The 19594-nt window shown below is 37.4% G+C and overlaps 1 protein-coding gene across 15 annotated transcripts in view; it reads left to right on the top strand.

Annotated features, from left to right (window-relative positions):
* The window catches only part of Kif16b (kinesin family member 16B), a 281133-nt gene that overhangs the window by 123696 nt on the left and 137843 nt on the right, over window positions 1-19594 (top strand). For all 15 annotated transcript variants that reach the window (XR_013439536.1, XM_078051371.1, XM_078051369.1 and 12 more), the window contains 3 exons: window positions 8162-8281; window positions 9096-9147; window positions 10830-10967. Coding sequence is in view for 14 of the 15 variants with exons in the window: in XM_078051371.1 (XP_077907497.1) it covers window positions 8162-8281; window positions 9096-9147; window positions 10830-10967 (310 nt within the window). In the remaining variant the exon portion in view is untranslated. The remainder of the gene's footprint in view (window positions 1-8161; window positions 8282-9095; window positions 9148-10829; window positions 10968-19594) is intronic.

Below are 19594 nucleotides of genomic sequence, written 5' to 3' on the forward strand. Positions count from 1 at the left end.
CTCCCTTTATTCCTATCCATCCTACACATCTTTGTCAGATTCATCTTCTGATGACTCAGCCAACTTCCATTTTCAGAAGTCTCAGTAGTTTTCCAGTCTTTGAATCAAGTAGTAACCCATCTGCCTGGCTTTCCATACCATGTTTCCAGGTTTATCAGTTCAACTGGATGTCTAGTGGTTCTTTGTGTTTATGCTCATGTTTCCAGCCTCTAGGTTTTTGCTTAAGAAATATCACACATCTCAAGCTCCCCCATTTCCCTCCTTTTTTGTAGCTTGTTGAAGATACTATTCTTGACTTCAGTGCTAAAGAGGCATTGGAGGCAACATCATAGATATTCAAGGAAAGGAGTAAATAGTAATAAGTAGCAAAACGAACATATAGGCCTGCAGCAGTGACTGTGAAATCATTAAGAGGAAGCAGATGAGGAAGGTCATGTGCTGGCCACTGAGGGAAAGGGGAGATTTAGATGTGATGCTTCTAAGCCTGCACCTCATAAGCTGAGTCTGGAGGGATTCTAAAACCCTCCTCAGAATCCTTAATCTTGGGAGGAACAATTTGATTTTCCTATTTATATTGAGAAGGAATATCAGTGACTGATGGTGGATCTGGGACAAAGTGAAAGGCAGAATTGATGCTCTCTCGAAGCAAGGCCTGGTGAAACAGAGGGAAGCTTGTGGACTTGCTTCCCTCTCTCTTCCCAAGTAGGAGGAGGGCACCTGATCAGGGTATTTAACAACTTTTGGTAAAAGAGGGCAGAGCCCAGATACTGAAATAAAGGCTTTACAGTTCCTTAGTTGAAATCCCCTAGCTCTCTGTTGTTGCATCTGGCTAGAGAAAAGTGGGTAGAACTCAGACTTACTCAGCCTTCTAACTGTGAAAGATCCTTTGCGACTGGACAAGGTTCCTGTGTTAGAGCATATGGGATTTTCTGGAAAGATACATCTAAGCATCTGCAAGGTAAAGAAAAGAAGTAGTACCATAATAAACCTAACTGTAGCCATGGGTGAATGGATAGACTGAGAAAAAGAAAGGGAGAGAGGGAGGGAGAGAGAAAGGAAGTACAGCATGCAAAAGACAGAAGATTCTAATCTCCATGAAAACAGATCTTAAAGGATAGTAGTTCCTTACAATTGTTTTATTCCATGGAACAAGTTAATGAGAAACATGAGTTCAATAAACAAAGCAAGATGATAATAAAAAGCAGAATGAGATGAAAAAAGGCAGATTGCAAACTAAAGAAAGATTTTGAGGTCCGAAACAACATCATTACAGGACTAATAAATAAAATTAGGAACATGGAAGGAAAAGAGTAGATGCCACTGAAAATCAAGTTACTAAGAGAGTAAATGCTGTATAATGTCAGTGAACACAAATGAAATGATCAAGATATTAGAGCAATCAGAAGCTAAAAGATATAAAGGACAAAGCATAATAGAAGAGTAATTGTTGTTACTAAAGTAGACAGTCAACAAATGAAACAGAATATGGAAAATAAAATAAGACAACTTTGTGAATTGAAAGAGTAAATAAAAGAACTGAATCTACAGATAAGGAGAAAATGTTGTTTTCCAGGAAAATGTAGAGTACAAAATGTTCAACACAGATCTATCTGAACCAAGCTGTTGAATTTCAAGGATAAAGAAAAAATTCTTTAAACACCCAGGCAGAAAACCAAATTATCTGTCATAGACTAAAAGTCAGACTAGCTTAATATTTCCTTGAGTAGTATTCAATTTGTGAATCCACAGAGCCATGTCTTCAACATCTCAAGGGAAAGGAAATATGACCCAACATGTGGCTCCATGTTGACACAGCTGTGATGTCATTCAGGTGTCAAAGGAGGCAAATACTCCCAAACAGGTGCAAACTTGGGTAATGGTGCTTAAAATCAAAACTCGCGTGAACAATTTGTATACACAGTGAATAGCTTGTGAAAAAGAAACATTTCATTGAAATACGACAAATATTTGAGTTTCTTTGCCATCTGTTAAATTTCAATAAAATCACATGCAATTTTTACTTAATTTAAAAGTAGCTCTGCTACAGGATAATTGTATTTTTTATGGAAGTCTTACTGTCTGCTTGATATTTTCTCTCCCTCTGGTCATGTGCTGATTTAACCCACTTGTGACTCCTCCCCCACTTTTGCTAAGTGATTTTTGCTCAGGGTTGCAGAAGTTAAATGCACTTTATAGATGTGAGTCATTGCTAGTTAGTGCAATATATAATTTGCCATAGCATAAATTTCCACAGAAAGATTCCAACATTGAATTTCTGGGTGTTTGTACTAAAAAAAAAATTTACACTTAAAAATCACTCATAATAGTACCAAGTAAATAGTACCTATTCAATGATTACTGTATGCCTGCAGCAGCTGTATTCACCAAACATACTCAGTGTGAGGAAATATAATTTCCACTTTTAGAGTTCTCTTAATTAAAGCAGAGAAGACTCATTGCCAATGTTTCCCTAGTTTTTTCAACTCAAATCTAGCTCTAAGGTGGGCTTCCCAAAAGGAAAAAATAAATATATAAGTTAGGTTTTTATCTTGATGAGGTTTTTTTTTTTTTTTGGTTTGGGGAATAGAACCCCAGACCTTATGCATGCTAAACATACATTCTTCCACTAAGCTGCATGCCCAACCCAGTTAGTTTTCACTTACTCATTTATTCAAGAAAGTCATTGAGTTTTGTAAGGCAACAGTGCTAGATACTAAGGATATAGTTCTGATTAAAAGAATAATTGAGCAGGTAGAATCCTGCTCAATGCAATAATAGTCAGTGTTATTGTTTAAATATGAGGTGTCCCCAAAAACTCATGTGTGAGACAGCACAAGACTATTAGAGGTGAAATGATTAGATCATGAAAAGTGTAAACTAATTGGTGAATTAATGCATTGATGGATTAATTCGGCAGTCATTATAAGCTGGTAGGGTGTGGCTGGAGAAAGTTGGTCACTGGGGGTTTATATTTTTTTTTTCTTGGTAAGCAGAAATTTCTCTACTTCCTGATTGCCATGGCCTGGGCTGCTTTCCTCTACCATACCCTTCCACCATGATGTTCTGCCTCACTCTGGGCCCAGAGCAATGGAATTGACCAACCATGGACTGGAAACAGTGAGGCAAAATAAACTTTTTCTCCACTATGTTGTTCTTATTAAGCGTATTGGTCACAGTGGCACAAAAGATGACTAAAATGCTTAGTAATGGTGGTTACAAAGAATTCTCCTAGTGAGTCAGATTACCCCCAGAATCTAGGCAGCCCTGTTTGCAACTCACCACAGCCCCCAGAATGCAGCATAGGTGATTTTGTGTCAGCCCTAGCACTGGACAAGTGTTTTATTTTATTTTTTTTAAATTTTTTAATTAGTTGCTCAAAACATTACAATGATCTTGACATATCATACATTTGATTCAAATGGGGTATGTAATCTTATTTTTCCACGTGTACAGATTGCAGGAGCACATTGATTATACAGCCACGTTTATACATAGGGCCATACTAGTGTCTATTGTATTCTGCTACCCTTCCAACCCCCCCTCCCCTCCCCTGCCCTCTTTCTACCCAATCTACTGTGACACATTTCTCTCTCTCTTTTTTTTCTTCCCCCTCACACCATCTTATATGTAATTTTGCATAACAATGAGGGTCTCCTACCATCTTTCCTGCAATTCCCCTTCTCTCTCCCATTCCCATGCACCTCTCATCCCTATTTAATGGTAATCTTCTCATGCTCTTCCTCCCTGCTCTGTTCTGAGTTGCCCCCCCTTATATCAAAGAAGACATTCTCCATTTGTTTTTTTAGGGATTGGCTAGCTTCACTTAGCATAATTTGCTCTAATGCTATCCATTTCCCTGCAAATGCCATGATTTTGTTATATTCCATTATGTATAAATGCCACATTTTTTTTTTATCCATTCATCTATTGAAGGGCATCTGGGTTGGTTCCACAGTCTAGCTATTGTGAATTGGACAAGTGTTTTAAATTCAGGGGTATTTTAACTGAATAAGTGTCTGGAGGTAGAAGGAAAGGTGTTTTTTTTGGGGGGGGGGCGAGGTATACTGGGAATCTAACCCAGAGGCATTTAACCACTGAGCTACATCCCCAGTCCTTTTTATTTTTTGAGACAGGGTCTCACTAAGTTGCTGAGGGTTTTGCTACATTACTGAGGCTGGCCTTGAACTTGTAATCCTCCTGCCTTAGCCTCCTAAGTTGCTGGGATTACAGGTGTGTGCCACCGTGCTCCAGGATGAGTATATTATTTGCTAATGTAATGAACATAATATTTATGTTTTGACACTTCTAATCAGTCTATAGTGTCTTTTTTTATTCAATTAATTTTGGTTACTGAAAGCTTTGTCTCATTGCAAGATATGTGCAATTCCACGTATTTTCTTTCTTTGTTTCTTTCTTTGGGACTCAGCATGCCAGGAGTTGGGGACGGTGGCCAGCTCTACTATGCTAAGTATTCCGTCTTATCCAAGAGGTGTTTCATAAATTATGTACAACAGTAGATGCCACTCAATAAATATTTTATACGTGATAGATATTTTTGTCTGAAGTTACTTTTTCACTTGAGCAATGATTTAAACCTTCATTCTCAGTTTTATGAGGTGACACTTTTATAATATCTTGTAGTTGAATGCAGCTTGAATGTCATAGAGCTTTAGGGCAGCATTAATCATAAATTCATCTGCCCCCACTCTCAATCTTGAAAAATTTTCTCTTAATTCATGTTTTACCTATTATATGTCTGGAAGAGTGTGTGAGTATGTGCTTTATGTGTTTTTGTGTGTGTACCACATTGGGGATTGGTCAGAAAAAATAATGCTTTTGACCTAATGGCTCCAGAGTTATGGATTTGCAGTGCTTTTCAAAGTCTATGAAACTTACATCAAGGAAAAAAAAAAGTGTTTTCAGTGGGTTTTTTTTTTTTTTTGAGAACATTAAACTAAACTTGGATGTAGTCCAAAGCAATTTGTCTAGTTTGAGTAGGAACTGTTATAGTTTAAAATATTGCCTTTTTTTATGGGGGGGGGAAGAGATGGTTTATTGTCCACTTTTTTTTTTTCAGAAGGAAAATACATATGCCTCTGGACTTATGAGAATAATCACTCTCCTTTTTATATGGACTTAGAAGCCTGAAAGAATTCATTGCCACGGGGCTACTTAGCTTGTGTGCACTATTCTAGAAGTTCAGAGAGACCAGACCTTCCAATAGGGGCATTGTTTCATGAAATGGAGCTGTGTGATTAAATTCTCTACTATATATCTTTGAAAAAGAAATCACGTACTTCCCACTTTTGCTTGAATTTCATGGGCAGAAAGAAAAGCATGAATTCTACTGATGTCTGAGAGGTAGGAGTAGGGGTTGTTTTATGTAGAGTGCTCATTTTAGCCAAGATTTGCAGAGGCCTCAGGATAGTAAATCAAGGTTACTGAAGTCTCTGACCTCTGATCCTGAGCTTCTGAGCCATGGAATGAGAGCTGGCTGATAAGAGAAGTAATTGAAGAACAATGATACGCTTCATTTCCTTTTCTTGAATCTAAGTTATGCAGTGGTCATTTTCTCTGTATCTATTTAATGGTTGTTAAATTAAATTGCTTTCTTTCAAGTGGTGCTTTTTATGTGTGTATTTTTTTTAAACCATATTTTTTTTTTTTTTTGCCACTTCATTTCATCGCCTTCATTCTATTGACTCCAGGTCTGTGGGTGTGCATTTGAGACTTAATATCTGTAGAGAGAAAGGCCTGAGGACCCTTTCTCTCTTCACTGCCCACTCCTAGAATCTCATAGGAGCTCCCTTGTCTGCAAGATTTGAGTTTTGCTTTGACACTGGCTTGAGAAATTCTGACTCTTTTACCGAAGGAATGGCAGATTGCATGTTGTTTGAGTATTTAAATGACACCAAAATATGTTATTCCATGCCAGGAATGTAAGGAATAGCAATTATGTTTTGTGCAGTTCTGAGATATAGAGATGAGCCTTGGTCATTGTTGTCCTATGGTGGGTGGCCGGGGAGAGGTTCACCAGAAATGTGCATGACCAGAAGCCCTGGTTGATAGCTTGGAACATGCTCCTTTTTGCTCCATAGTCACTGAGCACACTGTCATGCTCTTAGGTGTGACTCAGTCTGAATTCATCAGAGTTCAACATCAAGACTGAAATTTTACCTTTGGTCTCTGGAATGTGTCTTCTTCCCAACTTGGACTTCCCTAAAAACCTGATTTTGGAAATCTTTTATTTTGGGCCAGTTGGTTTTGATGCTAAGATATGGCCCTTTCCCTGAGGGGTCACACTAGTAAATTCTCTGAATTCCATGGATCTATCAACTCATTCATTTGGCAAATATTAGTTGAGGAGTTTCTACATGTGTAATAATTGCTAAGAAGAGATACAAATCAGCATGTGGAAGGTGGGTACTTGCTGTTTTGTATGGGACAATAGGTAAGGTGTCTTTGAGCAGAGACCTGAAGGTAGTGATGGGTCAAATTATGTATGTATCTAAGGAAGCACTTTTCAACTGGGGCCGATTTTGTCCCCCAGGGGGACATTTGGCAATGTCTGGTTTTTGGTTGTCACCACTTTGGGGGAGGGTGGTTTGTTACTAGCATTTAGTGGATAGTGGCCAGGGATTCTGCTAAATATCCACTAGTACACGAGAATAAAGAAATTATAAATGTCAATTTTGTGGAGATTAAGAGACCCTGCTCTCAGGGAAGAGAGGAATAGCAATGACAAAAGAAACTGTAGTCAAAAAAGCAGAAGTAAAAGTGTGATTCAAGCCTTAAGATGGGGCAGGCTGGCAAATTTGAGGAGCAGCAAAGTATCATGGCTCCTAGATAGGAGTGAGCAAGGTGGGGAAGGGCAGTGATGGAAGACAAATGCAGGTTAGGGGGTGATGAGAGCATTTGAGCTTGTAAAACATTATGAAAACTTGGGCTTGTATCTCAGTGAAACTGGAGGTGATTTAAGGGATCTGAGCAAAAGAGTAACCTGCTTTGTTATCTATTTGGCTCCTGGGTTATGCATATATTACAAGGGGTATAAGTGATGGCCTGGGTTGTTGCAGTAATGCAGATGAAATATGATGATTTGGGCCAGGGTGAAGTGGTGCAGGTGGTTTGGTATTACTAGATATGAGGCATATTTTGAAAGTAGGAATCAATACTGTAGACATAGGGTTTAGAGAAAGAAAGAAAGCAAAGTAAAGCTCTGGTTTTTGGCTCAAGGTCGGCATTTACTGAGATGTGGTAGTCTACAGGTTTGTGTTGTATTTCTTAATGTGTTAAGTTTGAGCTGCCTGTTTGAAATCCCCACAGATGTATTGAATAGGAGATACACATACATAAGTATAGAATCCAAGGGAGAGATCTTCCTTGGCAGTTTTGAGAGTCCAGTATGTGGATGGCAGCTAGAGTCAAGAGTCAGGATGAGATAAAGGGCATCAGTGTAGGTTGAGGTCTAAAACCACCTCCTGGGTTCAAAAAAGAGAGTGGGAAGAACTTGGAGAGCCACATGTGTAAGGAAATTTGACCGGTGATTTTCTCTCATAGGGCATGGAGAAATTGGTGGTAGTTAGAGGGAGAGGTAGGGCCAAGGGAGGTGATCAGGATAGTGGTTGTTGGTGGGAGAGATATAGCAGATTTGTATGTGTGCGAGAATGATCCAGTAGGTGGGAAAAGTTGCTGATTCAGGAGACTGAGGTCACCTGTGGTACAGGGGTACCTAATGCACAGGCAAGGGTTGCTCTCAAGAATACACATAGTTAACCATAGTAACTAGAGAGAAAAACATGCAGTTAAGGTAACTTCCAGAATTTAAGTGATGCAAAGGTTCTGAAGAAGGAAGAAAGATTACTTTGTAGTAATCTTTCAGGGTGATCCTGAAATCTTTCCTAAGGAAAATGGGCTGTGAGATTGCCCTTGAAAAGTTATATATCACGTTATAAGCCTAATTAATTTTAAATTGAGCTTTTTATTTATATGTTTCAGGTTCACTTTGCTTACCACCTGCCAGGATTTCAACATGAAGTTTAAAGTCCATTTTTCTTGCAGTTTTTTAATAAGAAATAAGACATCAATTAACAATGTAAGGAATATGAAATATGATGTTCTCTTTCACCAAAGTAACCTTTTCCTTTTCTCCCGATTTCAGGAACAAACTCTAGCTCTTAGGAAGGAGGGGATTGGAGTTGTTTTGGATTCTGAACTGCCTCATTTGATTGGCATTGATGATGACCTTCTGAGTACTGGAATCATCTTATATCACTTGAAGGTAGAAACTGCTTAAGTGGAACATTCTCATTTTGCTTCCAGTTTTCCCTTTAGACACTAGCAAGGTTTATTATAATGCTTTATGGCCATGAATACAGCTATTAAATTAAAGAATATACAACAAGTTCTTGAGCCCTTTGGGGAATTTCAGCAGTTCACTGGGATTCTCTGGCACTTGAAGTTCCCATGTTTATGTAGTTCTGAAGTTAAATGATGAGTCATTCATTTTGGCTTCTGCTTTAGAGAGTCAGGAAAAGGGAAGTGAGGAACAAAAAGGTAGAAAGAGGAAGAAAAGTTACAAGCTCCTATAATTGGAGTTTGTTTTATATACAGTTTTCTGGTTCCTAGTTGTAATTATAAAATTGTGTGGCCCACTGTTGGACTTGGTTCCAAGGAGGTTAATCATGTCTGAATGGCAGAGTTCCATGTCAGAATCAATGGCTGTCTCTGTGATCTTGAATTTAATGCCCTCTTTAGGAGAATGGTACTGTACTGGAGTTTTGTGGCCTTCTCGTGTACCTTATCTTTAGATGCAAAGAAACCCCCTGGACTCTGGAGGAGAAGCTCCCTAAATCAGGAACATTGATGAAATTGCTGATGCTAGCAAATTATTGATACATGCCAAGATGGAAGCCTAACCATTGCTAAGTTATCATTTTCTGGATCCCCCACTGCAGTATTGTTGCAGAGACTGAGCCATGATTGCACTGAGGCCTACCCCAGCATTATTCATCAGGTTGCCTGGGCTTAAATGGAAAGTGGACAAACCCTTCTCTTGTTTTCACTAATAAGTGTTCTTTGATTTTTCTTCCCAGGAAGGTCAGACATATGTTGGTAGAGAAGATGCTGCAACAGAGCAGGATATTGGTAATACTTTATTATCTCTTCTCAATGTTTTTTTAAAAATCATATTTAATTAAGAACCTTCCTTTGAGTGACTGACGTTGTGGTAATTATAAAAAAGAACAAATAAAATATTGGTCATAATATGTATCTGTAATTTTGATCACAACTCAGATGAATAACATAGAACAATTAATTTAGTAAATAAATGGAGCTATAAAACCTTCCTGTCATCCTACATATATTTTCTACTCTTTTAAATTTATTTAAATCCATTTATACTTATCCCAGGGAGATAGCAGTTAATGAAAATATACTAACAGAGAGAGATAAAAGATCTAAGTCCTTTTCAAGGAAGGATATAGACACATAAATACAGTTATCTCATACTAGGCAAAGGCACCAAAAACATGCATTGGAGAAAAGATAGCCTCTTCAACAAATTCCTAAATTCCTGATCCAATTTGAGTTAGAGTTTTGTGCATTGTGAGAGACAGGGAGAACTGGAAATTCATATGCAGCAAAATGAAACTAAACCCCTGTCTCTCTCCATGCACAAAACTCAACTCAAAGTGGATCAGGAACTTAGGAATTAGACCAGAGACCTTGCGTCTAACTGAGGAAAAAGCAGGCCCATCTTCATCACGTTGGATTAGGCCCTGATTTCCTTAACAAGACTCCTAAAGTGCAGGAAATAAAATCAAGAATTAATAAATGAGATGGACCTGATTTCTTGAAAAGCATAAACTATTAAGGCAGGCCTAGCATATTCCTATGTGTATTTACTATTTACTTTGAGCCTGGAATAGCTAAAAACCAATTCCACAGGTTCCCAGGATTAACTGTTTTTGAGTAGACCTTGACTCAGGCCTCTTGGTTGAACTATGTGTTTGACATTTGGGGTAGTTATTAATGATGATAAGTGATAAGAATACATTTTCCGTGACCAGAGAAGTTGAGTAGTATATTCTATGGAGAGAGTAGAAGGTGCATGGTCTGTACTCCTGAAACCTTGCCAGGAACTTTCCCTAAAAGCATGTATGTTTATTTTTGACAGGCATTCATATTGGGGATGGCCATTCCTCAGACAAGAAGAACACAGGATAGTGATACATAATTACATAAACCTTAGCAACTGCATGCTCTGTGTGGTCTAAGATTTGTACAGTTTTGGTGATAGGCATCTCAGTATAGCTTCTGGTATCTTCTTGAGCTTCCAGAGATCCATGCCATGCCCAGTTCACCTGGGGTTTCTGTTCCTGGAATGCATTATCTGTAATTATGGAATTCATAAGTAGTCCTAGACCCACAGAGCCCTTCTGCCCTTCTTTAGGTGGCTGATAAAAGAAATTAATTTATTATCTAACAGAGCAATTCAATTCAGTTAAAACAAGTTATTCTACTATTTTCTCCTCAAGAAAGAAAAAGAAAGTTAACATCTAGGAACTTGTTTCCTTATACAGATGAGGGCAGACCCTTCAAGGTAACAATTAGAGTATGTCTCCATTTCTATTAGTTAATACCTTGGACTCCTAAATTTTAGTTGTTTTTTTTTTCCCCATTAAACATAAATATCTACAAAACTTTCTTGGAAAAGGAAGATTATTTAAAATAAAAAATAAGTTAATGGTTGGAAATAATTGTCAAATATATCAAAAGCAAAATTTTTAAAAAGTTAACCTTTATCCTTTGTTTTTCCAACTTAGTTCTTCATGGCCTTGACTTAGAGAGTGAGCACTGTGTCTTTGAAAATGTTGGGGGGACCGTGACTCTCATACCCCTGAGTGGGTCTCAGTGCTCCGTGAATGGTGTTCAAATTACGGAGGCCACACATCTAAATCAAGGTATCTGTTTTTTGGTTTTCAGAGTTCTTTGTACATATTGTTCAAGAAAGGAAGTTAATTAGGCAGTGGAGGAGCATGTGCATACTAAAATTAATTACTACTTAGGTATGCATAGGGTGAAGACTATTGGCTGCATTATGCTATTTTCTTCTCTTTTGCTGGAGGGCTTCTTTATAATATCTGTTGTCTTGTTGAATTAAACATGAACATATGTGTAATTGTCTTAAAAGTTATTACTGTTATGGAAATATGACAATAAACAAATTTCAAAAGTTAAATAGTACCCATTTAATTTAGTACTTTACCACTGTGGTTTCTTTTGATAATTTTATTTCCATTATTTATGTTCTATTTTTAAATAGCTATAATTATAGCATACATATACCTTTTTTCTTTTGAAATAATTTTAATATTATAGAAAAGGTATAAGAATGGTATAGAACATTTTAATTACAGAATTAATTGAACGTAAATGGTGACTGTGTCAGTCAGCTTTTCATCACTATAACAAATACCTGAGATAAGCAACTTATAAAGAAAAAGCTTTATTTTTGCTCAGAGTTGTAGAGGTTCCAGTCCATGACCAATTGGCCTTATGTCTTTGGGCCTATAGTGAGGGAGTACATCATGGTAGGAGCATGTGGCAGAGCAAAACCACTCACCTTTTATAGCCTGGAAGCATGAGAGGAAGAGAGAAGAGCCTAAGTTCCCTTCAAGGGTGTATCCCTAGATTATCTGAAGACCTCCCACCTCTTAAAGGTTCACCACCTCCCATTTGTACCACGCTGGAGACTAAGCCTTCAACACGTGGACCTTTGGGAAACATTCAAGATCCAAACTATAGCAGCACCCTAGCACCTTTGAATACTTAAGCAAGTGTGTGTGTGTGTGTGTGTGTGTGTCTGTGTGTGTGTGTCTGTGTGTGTGTCTGTGTATATATATATATATATATATATATATATATATATATGTTTTTTTTTAAACATTGACATTTGCCTGTGTAATGAAAATATAACCATCCAATTTAGGAAATTAACACTGATACCAACACTGCCTGATTATCAGACCCCATTCACATTTTGCCATTTGTCATTTATTGGTCCAGCATCCTTCCCAGCATTGTGTTTTGCATTTTGTTTCCATAGCTCTCTAGTCTCTTTCAGTCCAGAGTAGTTCCTTAGTCTTTCTTGGACTTTTATGGCTTTGGCAATTTTGAAAAGGGTAGGTCAGATAGGTTGTACAGTGACCCCCTACATAAATGTAGGATTTATCTGATGTTGTCTCATGATTATGCTATTTTTATGCATTTTTATAGGACAATGAGAAAATTATGTGTTTTTCTCCTGTCCCATTACATGATTTCCATTTGTCCATTGCTGGGGATGCTCACTTTGGTCCCTTGGTTAAGATGGAGCTGGCCAGCTTTCTACACTGTGAAATTCTTTCCCCACTTTGTTATTAATAAGTATATTGGGAAGGTACTTTGATATTGTAAATGTTCTGTCCTGCATAATAGTTTCATTCACTGGTTTTACAATTTAACTTTTTTTTCTGAATTAATTATTATTCTGTTGGTTCCCCCAAACATGGCTGTCTTATTTTATCATTTCTTCTGTTTTGTATCTATTGGCTTTTTATTATAAAAGTAAGTTTTCTCAGCTGGACAATGTGGCAGCAAGTCAGGAAGTTGAGGCAGGAAAAGCACAAGTTCCAGGCCAGCATCTTTAATTTTGTAAGCCCCTGAATAACTTAGTGAGACTCTGTCTTAAAATAAAGTGGGAGTAGGGTTGGGATGTAGCTCAGTGTAAAAGGGCCTCTGGGTTCAATCTCTAGTATCATTTAAAAAAAGCTTTCTCTTTGACACTTATTTATTCACAGAGCTTGCTATTTTATTTAGTAGGCTTTGGTCTATTTTACCATTATTTATTTCATTGTTCAAATTGTCCAGGATTGGCCAGTGAGAGCTTCTTCAAGCTGGCTCCTGTGTTCTTTTATCTTTTCTTTATGTATCTGTGAGCACTTGCTTACTTTCTGACAAAGATATTCCAGGCTCATCTTGTACTTTTCTGGAATCTACCAGTTCTCCAAGGAACCCTGGTTCCTTTTAGAGATTGTTTAATATGGACACTGCCTAGAATTTGCCATTTAATTTGGGGGTTATCCTCTACTTTCCCCATGCCCATAAAAAAGGATTACTAGTTTATTTAATTTGAAGAAATTGCTTACATAGATATGATTATTTTTCTAATTCTCTTGTAAATCATACCTTGGAAGAGTAATAATTTATCTCCCATGTGGTATTTTTATTTATTTATTTGCTTTAAACTTGTAACTAATTGGAAAATCTATTTAAGAATATGCTTATTCTGGTTAGTGAAATAATTTTTTGATCTTAACATTGCAAATATGACTTGTGCTAAGAAAGTGGTAGTACCAATTGGTATTGAACGTTTAATTGTCGGATTTGTCTTTCCCTGGGGCATGCTCTTAAGTGTTTTATTACCATGATGCAATGATTTTCAGATCTGATGGGCTTGAGTTACTCTAGCATTCTGATGTGCTGCTGAGCAGCTTCCTCAGTGTCACTGTTAAGGAAATTGACATAAAAATGCTTTGTTTGAAGGTGTTAAAATGCTGTGCACTGAGTATAAATGCCATTAACAAGTCCTAGGGCAGTGTAATGCAAGATGACTTTGTGATTCAAGGCAATGCTTGAAAGGAGCAAATGGTAACTTTTTTTTTTTTTTTTTAACTTACACAAGCTTTAACTGTGAAAGATCCTATCTAGGTAAAACATCTATAGCTTTCAGAAATTAAGATTAGACTTCTCTACCTAACCTTTTTGGAACGTATTTTTATGACAAAATGATATGCTTTATTGCTCATGGTTATGAAAATATTTGGCAGAAATAAAAAGATGTGAGTGGAAATGATATACACCTACTTCAGAATAGTGTTTAACCATTGGTGAGGAAGGAGGGGGTTTGATCAGGCAGGGTTTGAAATCATTAAAACATAACAAATAGGGAGTAGGATTAATCACAGTAGTAATTTCAAACTCAGAAAACTATCTTGGCTCTTACCCATGAAGCAATTTTTTTAAAGTAAATTCTGTATAGTGTTTCTGAGCTTTCCCGCTCTCATTTAGGTGATTTCTGCAAAGTCAGGTCTTCTGGATTAACAGATGACAGCCCAGCCTCTTGAAGATGAATCTTCGAATAGCTGTGTAGCTGCTATTTTGGAGCAGAACACTGCACCAAAAAGTCACAGCAGATTTTCATTATCACTATGTGCTTTATCCCTGTGGAACTTAATATGTATATACTATTTCATCTCTTGCCATCCAAGTCAGGCATGGGTTATGTATAACTACAGCCCTAGACTCTTGAAGTCCAAACAATCCTGGTCTCCCACATTTGTTGCCTAACCCCAGTTTCTGGTTTACTGGAGTGCTTATTGGCTTGGGACCCTTTCTGACCCATTGTCTCTTGGTGCTCAGAGTGGACCTCACTGATTTCTGGCCCATTGATTGGATTCATGAAAAGCATAACGAGAGAAAAAAATTTTGAAACAGATTCAAGGAATATTTCCTTTTTTGTAGAAGAAAAATATTAGAAACAAAAATTCAGATGAATGTTAACCCAAGGCACAATCAGTTATAACCATGGGAACTTCACAATTGATTGGATTCTTGGTTCATATGGCATTACCAATAGCATCCTACTTTTTCACTATGAGTTTCCAGTTTTGTGCTGATTTTGTATTGAGATGCATCTTTTCATTAGTAAGTTGTTTTCATTTGGAAATGTATTAGTTAGGGTGTTCTATTAAAGAACACAAGTAGTAATTACCACTTTTTTATCTAAATCACTTACCACACATGAATGCCAACTAATAGTTTATCTAAATTTAGCACACTGTCACTATTAGGGCAAGTTTTTACCTGAGTCAGTTAACTACCTTCTTTAAAATGGCATAAACTATTTTCCCCACATTAAATTACAGTAATTTTTTTTTCATCTGGTACCATTGTCAATAAAAAAGAGCATTTGTTAGTGCTATGAGTGTGATTTGGGGTGGTGTCTGTTTTAGTTAGCTTTTTCACTGCTGTGATTAAAAGAACTGACAAGAACAACTGTAGAGGAGAAAAAGTTTGAGGGCTCATGGTTTCAGAGGTCTTAGTCCATAGAAGACTGACTCCATTCCTCGAGGCTGGGAGGGGGGAAGAACATCATGGGGTGGAAGAGTTTGGCAGAGGGAGATCGCTCACATGGTTATCAGGAAGCAGAAAGAGAGGTCTCCACTTGCCAGACACAAATATATACCCTAGAGTCACACCCCCAATTTCCACCTCTTTTAGCCACACACTACCACTTCAGTTACCACTCAGTTAATCTCTATCAGATGATTAATTCACTGATTGGGTTAAAACTCTTACAACCCAATCATTTGTCCTCTGAAACTTCTTGCATTGTCTCATATGTGAGCTTTTGGGGGACATCTCACATCCAAATCATAACAGAGTCTCTATTATCCAAAACCGGGCTGGGTACAGTGGTACATGACTGTAATCCCAGCAATTCCAGAGGCTGAGGCAGGAGGATCACAATTTAGCAATTCAGCTGCAGCAATTTAGCAAAGCTCTCCGCAATTTAGTGAGACCCTGTCTCAAAATAAAAAATAAAAAAAGAGCTGGGGATGTGGCTCAGGAGTAAAGCATCTCTGACTTCAGTTGCCCAGTACCAAAACCAAATAAACAAAAAACAAAACCAAACCTTGCATATGGGTTTTCTCCTTGTCTTTTTTGGGTGCATAGGATATGTAACATTTCATCTTACTATGCTCTCTGATTGATTTGATTCTCAAAAGCTTAGTTCACCTCACTCCCATGAAACCATACTATTATTCCATAGAATAATTCCATGCAAAGAAGAAGGTGTTTGAATTTAACCATGATATATCTTGGTATCTTGTCCATAGACCTGGAGCTCTTCTTGATAGGTTATTCGTGTTCTCTCTCTCTCTCTCTCTCTCTCTCTCTCTCTCTCTCTCTCTCTCCCTCTCTCCACACACACACATACACACACACACACACACACACACACACACACTACAATCAACTGCTTTGCAATTCAAAAGGTATTTCAGCATTTGTCCTACAATTTTAGGAACTATTTCCTCTTAATTGTTTTTTTTCTTCTATGATAATGTAATTTTAAAGCTGATAGTTGTTAAATGTAATTAATTTTCCCATTCATATCAGTGATTCCTTTGGTTTTCTTGCTGGTTTGTCAGATCCATTGAACATTCATCTCTCCTTTTAGAAGTGCTACAGAAACTGCATCTGGGAAATTCACACTTAGGTGCATTTGAATGTGTTATGCTTGAGTGCCAAAATATATTTGCATCTATTCAAGTACTCTGAAAGAGGGAACAGGTGATTGTCTGTGGAGTGGAGCTGAGGAGCCTTTGATAAAATTTTCATCTGCTGGAGGGCTGCTGTAAGTTGTTCAGTGACAAATTTAAAAAGAATTTTAGGGGAACTAGAAAGGGAAATACATCTTCAAGTGGTTCAGTCAAGGTATCCAGTTAGTAAAAGAGACCTTGTACATGTTTTAAAAGCCAGCGGATATTAGTGTCTACTCCCCAGTGGACACAACTGTGCTTGTCCCTGACCACTCATCAGATATATCTTCACCAAATTAGAGACCTAGGGGCTGAGTCAGCAGACATTTTTGAATGTCAAAGCCCTAGCTATTAAAGATTGAGCCCAAAGCTAGTGATTCTGAAAGTGTGACTCCAGATCAACAACATCAGCATTACTTGGGAGTTTGTTAGAAATGCATATTTCCAAGCCCCATCCTAAAATTAGAAAACCTAAGTATGAGGCCCACATGAACTGGTTTTTTAAGTCTTTATGTGATACTGGTGTTTGCTTGAGTGTGATAACAACTGACCAGAGCTAATCATACTGAGACCAGTTTCCTAGTGCCCCAGACTTCAGCACATGAGACAGCCATTTGTCAATCTCTTTTACCCCTTTCTTCTCATTTCATACATTTTCTTTTTTTTCTTTGATCTTTATACTCCTTTTTTAAATTACATTTTCAGCCTCAATTCTCTAAGGTGGCTTTATAATATGACTTAGCATGGATTTCTTAGCATTTACCTGTTTGAAATTTGCTGAACTTCTGGAATTCTTGAATTTGTATGTCATTTTCTAGATTTAGAAAGTATTCAGCCTGGTTAAATAAACTTTTTTCCTCTCATTCTGGGTCTCCCATAACATTAAATTTAGATATTTTTGCATTGTCCCACAGATCCATGAAGCTCTGTTTACATATTTTTATTTTTTGGTATTTTTTTTTTGCGTTTTGATTTTCAGATTAGGCTTTCAATTAATCTGTCTTCAAGTTATGGACTTTTTCTCTGTCACTTCTTTTCTGCTTTGAGCCTATTCAATGAGTTTTTTATTTTTTTGGTTGTATTTTTTGGTTGAAATATTTGACTTCTTTTAATCATTTTTTTAATTAAACTTTTTATCTTTCCATTTGTTTCAAGAGTGTTAGAGCATTTGTTGGAACACTTTTATAATAGCTAATCAGAAGTCTTTATCAAATAATCCCAATATCTTTGTCATCTTATCATTACTTTTCATTGATTGTATTTTGCCATACTAGTTGAGATTTTCCTGAATCATCCTTCACTGAGTAATAATAATGGTTTTTATGAATATTAAGTTCAGAGATTCTGGGTCTTAACCTGGTTGATCCAGGCCAGGAGTTGTAGGAAGCCTGTGAAGGTTGTGGCATTGGCTTCAACATTGATTTAATTTTCTAAGTCTTTGCAGTGTAGTTCCAATAGCAACGAGTATATGGTGGGACCTAAACAGTGGTCTTCTCAAAGTTTCATTGTACTGTCAAGGATCAGATCCATGTGTGTACTACTGGTGGTAAGTGCAGTTTATGAATAACTCTAAAATCACTTTCCTTGAACAGTTCCCTTTTAACTATTTCCCAAATAACTTTCCAGTTCCCTGGGTCTTTCTACCAAGGGACCAACCCTCTGCCTGCTCTTCTAATCCGAGCTAAAGGGCTTCTAATGGAATTTTCATTTTGTACTAATGACCACTTCTGAGTTTTTTTCCCTTAAATCAAGCCAAGAAACACTGGAGGATTAAAAAAAATTAAATTTACTACCAGTTCAATGGTGCTTCACATTCTTTTGTTCTTCAATCTTCCTGCTATTTACTTTCCAGGGCCCTCAAATAATTGCTGCACACATTATATTCAGGATATAATGCATTCAGTGGGAGAGACAGGGCAATGTGCTTGTTCCATTTTACACAGAATCAAAACTCTTCCTGGTGGCTTTAGACTTGTGAAAAGGGAGAAATTTGCTCCAAGCTAAATTCTAAAGTGAAAGAATGCTTTTATCATAATGGCATTTGGTGAAAAATTGACAGATATACTGCAACTAAAGAGGGTAGTGAAGAAATGTCTAGAGACTGGAAAGGGGCAACGTGAGGAGTAGAAGCAGTGGGAATCCAAGGATGGGGCCTCACACGCAAGTGTATTGAGTTTTCTGTGGAAGACCAAAGGGAGTCAGTGCTCCCCTTTCAGTAAAGGAGTAACATAGGCCAAGAGGTGAAGAACAGTGTAGCATTTGTGTAGCCCAGTGGGTAGCTTGTAGATGAACAATAGTGAAAGGTAAGAAACTGTCAGAGCTTAGGGATGACAGGCAATGGAGGCCATCTTGTAAGAACTATTTTGGAAGGAACAGCTGTTGAAAGCTTGGAGTGTGTGGAAGGCTAGAAATGAGTAGTTGAGATTGTTCCTAAAGTAAGTTAAAAGGGTTGTTTGTAACAAAAATGTAGACTACTAGGGGCCAATGGAAAAAAAAGTCATTAATAATGTAACTAGTTATTGTAATGCTTTCCATCAGGTCTGTGGAATCTTTCCCTTGTTATCATCACTGTTTTGAATTGCCCTCTTAATTATTTCATACACTTTCCACATTTTCTTTGAATAAGGACAGGAGACATGTCCCATGAGTTTTTAAGAAGAAAAAAAAATTCAAGCCCTGTTCACCCATGCACACATCTAAAATTTTCTCTGAGAACAGGATTGGAGCATCTTGAAGTTTCATAAAGCTCTACACTCAGCTTGTGCACAGTTCATCATGTAATTCTTGGTGGATTGATTATTTGGCTAGAAACATAAGTGGCAAAGATTGAAAATCAATTTTCTTTCTCCTCCAGAGTCTCAGAATATAAGTTTGTGGCAATTTTCACTTTACCAAGAATAAACAGGAGTCAAAGTGATTTATCCAATGCAAGCAATTGTAGATCCATATTTGAATTGTAAATATTGAAGGGAAGGTGACAAGGGAAGGCTTATGTGGCTTTTGGGTAAGGTGTTATTGTGCATTTACACCCTTCACAGATGCCAACTCATGATCTGATGGCATGGTTCCATAGTGATGCCTGCTGCAGTATCAGACTGATGCAGAATGCCCATCATCCATTCCCACACCTCCCAGTTCCACACTGTGTGTCCTGTTTGAATCACTGGGTATTTACATGCAGTTTTCTTACCCATTGCAAGCACCATGTCAGATCTTAATCT

This window comes from Ictidomys tridecemlineatus, chromosome 5 (genome assembly GCF_052094955.1).
Source record: "Ictidomys tridecemlineatus isolate mIctTri1 chromosome 5, mIctTri1.hap1, whole genome shotgun sequence".
NCBI classification, from domain to species: domain Eukaryota; kingdom Metazoa; phylum Chordata; class Mammalia; order Rodentia; family Sciuridae; genus Ictidomys; species Ictidomys tridecemlineatus.